The sequence below is a fragment of the Rhinolophus hipposideros genome, assembly GCF_964194185.1.
Source record: "Rhinolophus hipposideros genome assembly, chromosome: 5".
Classification (NCBI taxonomy): domain Eukaryota; kingdom Metazoa; phylum Chordata; class Mammalia; order Chiroptera; family Rhinolophidae; genus Rhinolophus; species Rhinolophus hipposideros.
This window is the reverse complement of record NC_138051.1, coordinates 44468716-44480990: the sequence shown is the minus strand read 5'-3', so window position 1 is coordinate 44480990 and position 12275 is coordinate 44468716. Positions and strand designations below refer to the sequence as shown.

At 38.5% G+C, this 12275-nt stretch overlaps 1 protein-coding gene across 2 annotated transcripts in view; it reads right to left on the bottom strand.

Annotated features, from left to right (window-relative positions):
- GALK2 (galactokinase 2) overlaps nt 1-12275 on the bottom strand; it is a 125465-nt gene that overhangs the window by 95127 nt on the left and 18063 nt on the right. For both annotated transcript variants that reach the window (XM_081049962.1, XM_081049961.1), the window contains exons 2-3: nt 11738-11826; nt 6861-6984 (exon numbers count right to left, since the gene is read on the bottom strand). In XM_081049962.1, coding sequence (XP_080906088.1) covers nt 6861-6984; nt 11738-11826 — 213 coding nt within the window. The remainder of the gene's footprint in view (nt 1-6860; nt 6985-11737; nt 11827-12275) is intronic.

The following is a 12275-nucleotide window of genomic DNA, read 5'->3' as shown; positions in this document are numbered from 1 at the left end:
GTTGAGTATGCATATATTAAAAAAATGGTACATCTCCTTGATGGGTTGTCCCCTTTATGATTATATAATGTCCAACTTGGTCTCTTAGTATTTTGGCTTGAAGTCTATTTTGTCTGCTTAAAGTATGGGTACACCCACTTCACTTTTAACATTTGCTTGGAGTATCATCTTCCATCCCTGTCTTGCCTCTCTGGCTAGCCTTTTCCTAAGGTCCAAAAACAGGCACTCATTTTCCCACCAACCCTTAGTCCTGCATTACATCACACATCTGCTTTCTCTACTCTCATACCCATCTTGTAGAATGCTAACCAAAAAAGTCCTCAAAATGAGCAGACATGACTCACTACATTGATACTTTCCACTTACACATTTTATTCATTCATTCACCTGTTCTTCCAACAAACAATTGACTAGTACCCACCCTGTGTCAAGCACTGGGCTAGACCATTTGCAAGAACAATATTACCAAAAAATAAATACTTGGAAGTTTCTGGTAAAACTAGCAGAGTGTGTAAACGCTGTGCTAGCCTTCTCCCACAATCATATCAAAATTACAACTAAACTACAGAACAATAATCATTGAGAATTGCCTAAAGTCTAACTTAACAGAAATCCTACAACTAAGGATATACAGAAGAACCCACCTCGAGACTGGTAGAAGGGGTGGAGACATGGAACAGGTTGGTCCCACACCTACATGTGGCAGTTAAAAATCAGGAGGGGTATCTCAGCTGCAGAGGTCCCTCCCGAGGAGCGAGGGGTCCCAGCCCCATACCAGGCTTCCCAGCCCAGTGTTCCAGTGCCAGAAAGAGAAGTCCCCACAACTTCTGGCTGTGCAAACTGCAGAGATTTCAATTGAGTGAGACACGGGGTGGCTGGAGTCCCAGATGTTCCTCTTAAAAGGACTGCACACAGATTTACTCACTGAAAGACTCACTGGCTCTGAGCTCCATTGCTGGGGAAGCTGTTTAAAAGGCACCAGGGACATATAGAGAGAAACTGAATTGTCTGGCTTTAGGGTAAGGGCTGCAGGGGCAGCTTTCTGCCAGACAGAAGTGCTGAGACAAGCCATTGTTCCTTTGTTGAGCCCTCCCCACACCCAGTCTGCATGCACAGGTGCGTGCCATATATGAGTCTCCATCAACCTGGCTAGCAGTTTGCCCCACCCTGGTGATTCCCTGAGACCCCTCCCAACCCAACTTGTAAGCCCACCAAAACCATTTCCAGTAGCTCTTCCATATAAAAAGCCCATCTTGGCTCATGCTGCAGACTTTCCTAAAAATCTCTCAAAGGTTCACAAACCCCAAACAAGCAGCATCTGGTCTCAGCATGCCCTGTACCTCTTGCTAAGCAGCCCCAAACCAGGCACTAATGGCAGCCAGCCTCTGTTCGCACCTCAGCTTCTCCCAGGTACTGCCAAGCCCAGCACAAGTGGCAACCATCTACAGGCCACTTTGTAGCTCATACCAAGTGGCTCCAGGCAGGGCACAGGTAGTGATTGACATTGTCCTGCACCAGAGCCCCTCCCAAGAGGCCATGAATCAATACACCCAGTGGATACATTCAGACCACACCAAAACACCACCCAACCACCTACACAAACAACACACCCAAAGGGCAGAATTTGCAGACACCAGAGCTGAGATAAAGTGAATCTTGTGCCATAGAGTCAGCCCCTGCACAACAGCTCCTCCATTGTATTCCTGGTCAGTCCTCACAACAAATCAGCCTCAGGGTCAATCCCTCTCATTGATGTGCCAATAACAACCAAGGCTCAACTACAACAGGAGTACACACACCACCCACACAAGGGATACACCTGGAACACCCAGCTCAGGAGACCAAGGAGATGGTGCCACTAGGTCCCACAGGATACCTACAACATAAGGCCACTCTACCAAGACTAGGAGACAGAGCAGCTCTACCTAATACATAGAAACAAACACAGGGAGGCAGACAAAATGAGGAGATAAAACAGAAGAAAGAATAGAAGAAAACAGAAGAAAGAATAAAACAAAGCTCCAGAAAAAGAACTAAACAAAATGGAGACAAGCAATGTATCAGATGTAGAGTTCAAAACACTGGTTATAAGAATGCTCAGTGATCTCAGTGAGAACTTCAACAAAGAGAAAGAAAACATAAAAATGGAGATAGAAAACGTAAATAAAAAACCCAGTCAGAAATGAAGAATACAATAACTGAAATGAAGAATACACAGAGAGAATCAACAGTACATTAGATGAAACAGAGGATTGAATCATGATTTGAAAGATAAGGTATCAGAAAACACCCAATCAGAACAGCAAAAAGAAATATTCATTTTTGAATTTTTCAAAAATAATAGTATAAGGGGCCTCTGGTACAGCATCAAGCATACTATCATATAGGGTACTAGAAGAAGAGAGCAAGGAACTGAAAACCTATTTGAAGAAACAATGATGGAAAACTTCCCTAACCTGGTGAAAGAAATAGACATACAAGCCCAGGAAGTGCAGACAGTCCCAAACAAGATGAACTCAAAGAGGCCCACAAGAAGACACATCATAATTAAAATGCCAAAGGTTAAAGACAAAGAAAGAACCTTAAAAGCAGTAAGAGAAAAGCAGTTAGTTAGCTACATGGGAGCTCCCACAAGACTGTCAGCTGATTTCTCAACAGAAACTTTGCAGGCCAGAGGGATTGGCACAAAACATTCATTCAATGTGATGAAAAGTAAGGACCTACAACCAAGAGTACTCTACCCAGCAAGAACATCATTTAGAATCAAAGGACAGATAAAGAGCTTCCAGACAAGAAAAAGCTCAAGGAGTCCATCACCACCAAACCAATGTTAGTGGGAGAAGGAGGAGAAGAAAAAGGAGGAAGAGGAAGAAGAGGAGAAGGAGGAGGAGGAGGAGGAGAAGGAGGAGAAAAGATAAAAAATATGAATAATAAAATGGCAATGATTACATATCTATCAATAATTACTTTAAATGTAAATGGATCAAATGCTCCAATCAAAAGATAGGATGTCTGAATAGATAAGAAAACAATGCTGCCTACAAGAGACTCACTTCAGATCAAAAGACACACAGAGACTGAAAACAAAAAAATGGGAAAAGGTATTTCATGAAAATGGAAATGAAAAAAAAAAAAATCTAGGACAGCAATACTTATACCAGACAAACTAGACTTTAAAACAAAGGATGTAACAAGAGATAGAGAAGAACCCAGTAATTCCATTCCTGGGTATTTATCTGAAGAAAAAACCAAAACACTAATTCGAAGACATGTGCATCCATGTGTTCATTGCAGCATTATTTACAATAGCCAAGATATGGAGGCAGCCTGGGTGTCCATCCATAGATTAAGAAGAGGTTATATGTATGTATGTATGTATGTGTATACACACACACACACACACACACACACACAATGGAGCATTACGCAGCCACAAAAAAAGAATGAAATCTTGCCAACTGCAACAACATGGACCTAGAAGGTATTATGCTAAGTGAAATAAGTCAGACAGAGAAAGATAAATACCATTTTATTTCACTTATATGTGGAATCTAAAAATAAAAATAAAAAATAAACAAACAAACCAAAACAGAGACAAATTCATAGATACAGAGAACATTTTGATGGTTGCCAAATACGAGTGGAGGTTGGAGGGATGGGTGAAAAGAAGGAAGGGATTAAAAAGTACAAATAGGTAGTTACAAATTGATCAGGGGAATGTAAAGCATAGCACAGGGAATATAGTCAATAACATAGTAGGAACTATGTATGGTGTCAGATGGGTACCAGACTTCATCACTTCATAAGTTACATAAATGTCTAATCACTATGTTGTACACCTGATACTAATATAATATTGTAGGTCAACTATAATGAAAAAATTAAAAATCATTTAAATAAAGAGAAAAGTTTGACCAAAAGAAATGTACAAGACATGTACCTTGAAGACAACAAAATATTTCTGAGAGAAATTGAAGAAAACCTAAATAAATGGAGACAGATACCATGTTCATAAATTGGAAGAATAAATACTGTTAAGAAGTCAATTCTTCCCAAACTGATCTATATATTCAGTGCAACCCCAATAAAAATCCCAGCATTTTTTCATAGAAATTGAATAGCTGATTCTAAAATTAATGCAGAAGATCTGGAATAGCCAAAACAAATTTTAAAAAGACAAACAATATTAGAGAACTTATACTACCTGAATTCAGGACTTCTTAGAAAGCTGCAGCTTCCAGAGAGTGTGTTATTGACATAAAGATTGACAAATACATCAATGGAACAGAATAGAATCCAGAAATAGATACATGCATAGATTGACTACTGCTTTTCAACAAAGGTGTCAAGATAATTCAGTGGAAAAAAAATAATCTTTCCAACAAATGGTGGGAAACAATTGGACATACATATACAAAGACATATACCTCAAGTCTTATCTCATGCCACATACAAAAATTAACTCAAAATGGATCATAGACCTAAATGTAAGAACTAAAAATATATAACTTCTGGAAAAAACATTGGGAAAAAAATTTAGTAACCTTGGGTTTGGCAAAGGTTTCTTAAATACAGTCAAAAACTACAAACTGTAAAAGATAAAACATAAATAAATAGGACTTCATCGACATTAGAAACTATTCTTCTTCAAAAGACACAGTAAAGAAAATGAAAATTCAAGCCACAGACTGGATGAAATATTTTGCAAAACATACACCTAACAAGGGTGTCTAAAATATATCTAAGATATATAAGAAACTCTTACAGGTCAATAATAGAAGATGAAAAACCTACTTTAAAATGGGCAAAAGATTTAGACAGACCTTTCAACAAAGAAGATATGTAGATGACAAATAAATGTTATGAAAAGACGTTCAACATCAGTTAGAGAAATTAAAAGGAAAAACCACAGTGTACTACTGCTACACATTTATGAGAGTGGCTAAAATTTAAAAAGACATGTTAGCAAAGATGTGGATGAGCTGCAACTCTCAAACATTCACGGTGGGAATGTAAATGGTACAATCACTTTGGAAAATAGGTAAGTTCTTTAAAAGGTAAACTAGATAGTCAACTCCTAGGTACTTACCCAAGGAAAATGAAACACATGTCCACTCATAGATTTGTACACAAATGTTCTTAGCAGCATTATCCATAATAGCCAAAAACTGGAAATGATCTAAATGATCATCAATGGTGAATAGAAAAACAAATTATGGTATCTCCATGCAATGAATGCTACACAAAACATGAAGAATTCTGAGAGGCATGTTGCATACTTCCTAGGGGTCCTGGTGAAATTATCTACAGCAGAAGCTGCCTGCCTTGATAATTCACCTCTCCTTCTCTTGCTCCCTGCTTTCACTGCTGCTCCTGGGATCATTTCCCACACACCCTACCTTCATCCAAGTCTGTCTCAGCTCTGATTTTGTGGAAAAATAAAATGAGACTGAAACCACATATTCATCATGGTGGGAATGGTTAAGTGAATTGGAGTAAATCAATATGATAAATTATTATGCACCCAGTTTTAAATGTTTACAATGATACAAAATTGCATTCGAGATAATGTAAGATTTTCTTTAAAGGTAAATGTACATAAGATATATTCTCGATTATGCAAAATAAATAGAAAATAAAAAGAATCTTATGCAATAACTTCCATATAAAAGTAAGAAATTTCTGTGTGTATCTTGCACGACCTGATATAGTGCTTCATCAAAGGCACACATGAAATATTTGTGGAATGAACAGACATTACTGCAGGCAAAAATATAATGTGCCATTTATATGACAAAGTCCTTTTTTGTAATTAGCAAATCAAAATCATCATAATATATTATAAGCAAGTACGGCTTATCTCAGGAATGAAAAGGTAGTTCAATGTTAGAAAATCCTTCACTGTAATTCATAACATGTTTTTAAAACTAATCTTCAGTACTGAAAAGACATTTAATGAAATTCAATACCCATTAATGATTTTTTTAATCCTTAGCAAACTAAGAATTAAAAAGAAAAAAAAATATGTCCTTAACATAATAAAGCAAATGTACTAGAAACCTACATCTATTACTGTGTTGACCCAAAAATAAGACTTAGCCAGACCAGCAGCTCTAATGCGTTTTTTGGAGCAAAAATTAATATAAGACCCAGTCTTTATATTATATATTATATTATATTATATTATATTATATTATATTATATTATATTATATCCAGTCTTATATTATATAAGACTTGGTCTTATATTATATTAAAATAATATCAGGTCTTATATCAATTTTTGCTCCAAAAGATGCATTAGAGCTGATGGTCCGGCTAGGTCTTATTTTCAGGGAAACACGGTACGTTTGACAGTGAGGCTGCAGCATTAAAGAGAGAGAGGTAGCAGTACCTGAAGTCATTGAGCTTCTAATCGAATGGGAGATATAGCAAAGTCAGCAGGTAATGATAATACAGCATGGTAAAATACTACGACAAGAGAATTAGAGGGTGCCCTAGTAACACAAGAAAGGCACTAGCCCTGACTTTGTTGGAGATAGTTACCGCAATAGATGATAAATACCTTCTGGGCAAGGACAAGAGTTATTTTTATCTTTGCACAGCTCAGTATCTAAAATAATGTCAGACACATGGTAAGTCTTCAGTAAATGTTTCTCAAATGAATGAGCAGCAAATGAGTAAAATAAACAAATATTAAAGAGTAGTCTTAGATTATTTTGGAAATCAGATACAAATTTTTAATAATTTATTAAATGATTTATTAATGATCTATTATAAATTTGATGCCTCTTAAAGAGTTCGTTTGGGTACAAATACGCACACACACATACACACAATCCTAAATACATAAATACTCACGGGTACAAGGGATTTGTATTGGCCAGTTGGAGAGTGTGTGTTTTCACAGGTTCCACAGCTATTAACATGTCTTGTTCTACAGCCATAGGAAGAACAGCATATCCACAGTAATCTATATGCTCTCCTACAAAAAAAGAGAAAGCATTTTTTATCACCAATAGTATACGAAACAAGAGAAACTCAAGTAGGCACACAGGATAAACGGGACCACAAGCCAGATTTTAACAGAAAATAAAACTACATGGGCAGAAAGTCATTTAGTTTTCTTTTGCTCCCAGACATCTGAGCCAGGAACTTCTGCTAGCATAAGTATACTAGTTATTAGTTTCTGTTAGTGTTTAGACTTCTTTAAACCTTCACAAGTTTTTTTTTTCCATTTTCTAATTCATAATGATCTTCTTCAAATATTTATGTTATGTGACTATCAATAGTTTTGTGGAGCATCAAAAAAAGCTTGTTTTTTGTATTAACTTTTAAAATCTGAACAATTGAAGCCTTTAGCACACTCTCCCTGATATTAATATTATATGAATCCCACTCTTCCTCACTTGAGAATGAGCTCCTAAAGGGGAGGACATTGCTTTATTTATCTTTGTGCCCTAACCAAATTAGACTGGCACTAGCAGTTGTGTTGAATGTGCTACACATAGCTAGGATAAAGAAAAAGCAGCTAGAAAAAGAATATGTAATCTGCACTACTTTAGATACAACACGCAATTATAGGAAGCAAACTATTCTTTTCATTCTAATTCTTTCTTCTGTGAAACACCAAGAGGAATTTTTTTTCTATTATAATGTCTTATCCAAATTGCTATTTAAACTCAAGGCTGTTATTCATAAGGTTTAAATACAAAATCACAATTCAAGAAAGATGGGCTAAGCAAGCTCATTTATATTTCCTTGTAACAGATTTTTATATGTGATTGTCCCTATGGCAGACATTGATCCACTAAGAAACACAAGATGAATGGAAGGCAATTCAACTGCATAATTATGTTTTTAAATAAATATTCTACATATTAGTATAGGTAGCAAGTCTTTTGTTTCTATATTGATGTGTCCTTTAAAATAATAAAATAAAAAGTAATAATCATAAAGTGGTTTTTCTGGATTGACAATGACAGATGGAGAAATAGTTTTCTTTTTTTTTTTTTTTTTTTTTTTTTAAAGATTTTATTGGGGAAGGGGAACAGGACTTTTTTGGGGAACAGTGTGTACTTCCAGGCCTTTTTTCCAAGTCAAGTTGTCCTTTTAATCTTAGTTGTGGAGGGTGCCATTCAGCTTCAAGTTATTGCTTCCTTTCAGTCTTAGTTGTGGAGGGCGCAGCTCAGCTCCAGGTCCAGTTGCCATTGCTAGTTGCAGGGGGTGCAGCCCACCATCCCTTGTGGGCCTCAAACCGGCAACCTTGTGGTTGAGAGGACGCGCTCCAACCAACTGAGCCATCTGAGAGCTCAGGGGCAGCTCAGCTCAAGGTGCTGTGTTCAATCTTAGTTGCAGGGTGGGGAGCCCACCATCCCTTGCGGGACTCAAGGAATTGAACTGGCAGTCTTGTGGTTGAGAGCCCATTGGCGCATGTGGGAATCGAACCAGCAGCCTTCGGAGTTAGGAGCATGGAGCTCTAACCACTTGAGCCACCGGGCCGGCCCCGAGAAATAGTTTTCAAAGTTTTCTTTCTCCCCAACATCCTTTAAGAAGACAGTAAGACAAAACAGTGGTTCACAAGTAGAAAATATATACTTAAATAAGGAGAGCTCTAGGGAGGCACCAGATTCTGTTGACATGTCTCCCTTTGTCAAAACAGGTGAGGGGCAGGGAGGGAGCGGGAACTGCTGACAAGGACGGATAACAAGATAATTATATTCTGCATATTTTAACAGAAAATAATGGTTTAATAAACACTGAAATTCATTTCATCTCAAGCACTAACTAAATTAACTACATTGGGACATAATCCCCCCTCTTTTTAATCAGAACACAGGCAATAAATTTACTAGAATAAGAACTACTTATCAGGAAAATCCTTAGTTTGGAACTCTAACCCCTAAGACTAAGTGAAACTTGGCTCTCTCTCCAGGCGGTATTGCTTCTTTGCGGTCCTCTACCCATAGCAGTGAGTTGTTGATATTCAAATCCCACTCTGCTGTTTCTGGGCCTTTTCTCTGTCCCGTTCTTCACAGGCTCATGCCACATTCTCTACTCCTTACTACTTTCTTTTTATTTTTTTTTAAAGATTTTATTGGGGAAGGGGAACAGGAGTTTATTGGGGAACAGTGTGTACTTCCAGGACGTTTTTCCAAATCAAGTTGTTGTCCTTTCAGTCTTAGTTGTGGAAGGTGCCATTCAGCTTCAAGTTGTTGTCCTTTCAGTCCTAGTTGTGGAGGGCGCAGCTCAGCTCCAGGTCCAGTTGCCATTGCTATTTGCAGGGGGCACAGCCCACCATCCCTTGCGGGAGTCGAACCGGCAACCTTGTGGTTGAGAGGACGTGCTCCAACCAACTGAGCCATCCTGGAGCTCAGCGGCAGCTCAGCTCCAGATGCCGTGTTCAATCTTGGTTGCAAGGGGTGCTGCCCACCATCCCTTGCGGGAGTCGAGGAATTGAACTGGCAACCTTGTGATTGAGAGCCCACTGGCCCATGTGGGAATCGAACCAGCAGCTAGGAGTTCCGAGTTAGGAGCACGGAGCTCCAACCGCCTGAGCACCAGGCTGGCCCTTATTACTTTCATAGATACTCTCTTCCTCACTGAAGACCTTAGCACCTCATTCCAAGCCCTCTCTATCCCAATCCTGCAATAACCTGGACAACATCCAGGTAAACAACCCCGTCCAAGGCCCAAGCTTCCTAATCCCTTGACCTCAAGAAAACCTGACCTCCTCTCTGCTTTAGACATCTATCTATTTCCATGCTGTTGACAAACCCAGTAACGACCACAGATCTTTTTTATCACCTGGAACTTTTCGACCAATGAAATTTTAATTTCAATTATCAAACTTCCCATCGTGCCATTTCTGTTACTCAGTTTATCCCACTCTCCTGCTTTCTAGAGTCAGTTGTTTGCCCGTTTCTACCCAATAAGCTCCTGTGGGGACAAAACCCCAAAAAACAGTTTCCAGGCTCTCGGCCTCACATAGAAAGGTGCTGGCTCGGGTAGTAAATGGCCATCAACTGTGATCAGATGCCAGCAGCTGTGGCTAGTTGGCCGTCAGCTGTAACCCGTAGGCCATTGGCCACTAATATAACGGCTGTGGCTACGCTAGCAGGAGAGGAATGGGGGCTAGCAAGAAGGTGGTGGCTGGCAAGAGCGGACTGCTGTTAGGCAGATTATGTAGATCCTGCTTCCTGTGTCTCCAGCCCAGCCGCCAGCGAGAATATATTGGTTTGACTCCCCTACTTATGGCTCCATGGGTGTTCCTTTTTGGCCTTACCGTGTCCTGCGTTCTTGGGCGAGGATTGGGAGCTGAGACCCTGCACGACAAATGGCGCAGCGAGCAGGGTCCCCCACACGACAGCTCCCTACAACCTTTTTTTCTTCTTCTACCCAGCAAAGATTCCAGGATTCATTACTTGACCTGCTCTCCTCCTCATATCAACTTCCTGACACCACTGTCATTCTTCTGTAACTTCCATCCAAAACAAAACCTCCAAACCTAGATCAAACACAAGCAACTTAGACTAGCTGGGGAAGCAAGGGGGAGGGATGAAAACTTTGCAGACTGGTATTGCTACAATTCTATGGTATCCAGCTCTAACCAGATCTCTATACAACCCAGCAAACCTTTTGTTGTTCCAGTCTTCTCCCTCTCCCATCCTTCACAAGGCTATTTCAAATTGTCTGCCTTCTTAAACTTCCAGCCCTTTCACCTCTCCTCCACAAGAACTCCCTCAACCTTCTATACAAAAATTATACATTTACCTACATCAATCTGCATCCTTTTCTTCACTTGCTTTCTTTTAAAAGTGTAAAGTGGCCCTCTTACTATGCTCTAGATACCAGCCCTCTTCCCTTCTTGGGAATTCTGTTCCATCAGTTCCTCCCTTCTCAGATGTCTTCAATCTCTCTCTCTCCACTGGATTTACTCCATTCCCCCTACCCCCTCATTTAATCATACTCAAACATCCCGTATTTTTTAAATCCTGTATTATTTGCTTCAAAATAAAATAAGATCACCTGAGTTGATAATAATTAAAGCTGAATGTTGGGTACATGAAAGTTCATTATATTATTCCAACCACTTTTTTGTAAGTTTACATTTTCCATTATAAAAGATTTCCCTTTTAATCATCCTTTACTCCTGGATTTTTCTAAGTTCCCATCCCATTTTCTCTTGATAAAACCTACTAATTCTTCAAGTCACCACACCATTAAAAGCAAGGAATTAATGGGCCAGTGAGCAGCGCCCTCCATAACTAGATTGAAAACAACGACTTGACATTCTGGAAAAACACACTGTTCCCCAATATTCCTCCCCCCACCCCCCAGCAAAAAAAAGAAAAAAGAAAAGAAAAAAGCAAGGAATTATAGGGTTTCCCGGTATTCTTTTTATCCAGTGAGTAAGTGTAAAACTACCAAAATTCCTCACCACAGTCTAAAAATTTAAACTGAAACACAGAAAAATATGTTCATCTCTCATGAAACAATATTAATAACTGGGTTCCAACAAATTTACAATTTTTTTAAAGAAAAAGACAAAATTAACATTAATAACATGGATTGGGAAAGATGAAAGAATAGTGCTCCTTATGCAGAAGTTTATCTTGCTATAATGGATATATGCTATTTTTTCAGTACTCCTGGGAAAATTAAGAAAATAATGTATTAACAAAAATTTGGATCTTACCAAAGGAGGAAAAACTTAAGAGAAGGAACTTTTGAAATACCTATTATGTTGACTCTTCCTGGTGCTCGAACATAAAACTTCGGAATGGATCCAAACTTAGACTTAAACATCTCCTTTAGCTTCAGCAATCTGAAAACAAAAGTAGAATATGTCAGAATATCCATATAATAGAAAAATCCATAAAACACACACGCTCAAACATATTTCACATACTGACCACCATTAATCATCCCTAAAAAATAAAAAAGCAAAATCCTTTATTGACATATTTCCTTAAAAATCCCAAGAACAAATAGTACTATAACCCCCTAAGTGACACAAGAGGGTTTATAGCTAAACACACAGGACATTTAAAAAAGTTAAACTCTTATAAAGTTTTTCTATAGGTTTGGACATTCGTTTGTTGACATAAACCTGGAACATCTTGCTGTGCCAGAAAAAAGAAAGTGCTAAAACAATGATAGCAACATGTCAGAAGGACGCAGCCATCCATATAAGGAGGTTCTCACTGCCCAAATGTGGAACAATTTGAGCATGAAAATAGTAATAAATGTAACATATTATAACCCATAGAATAG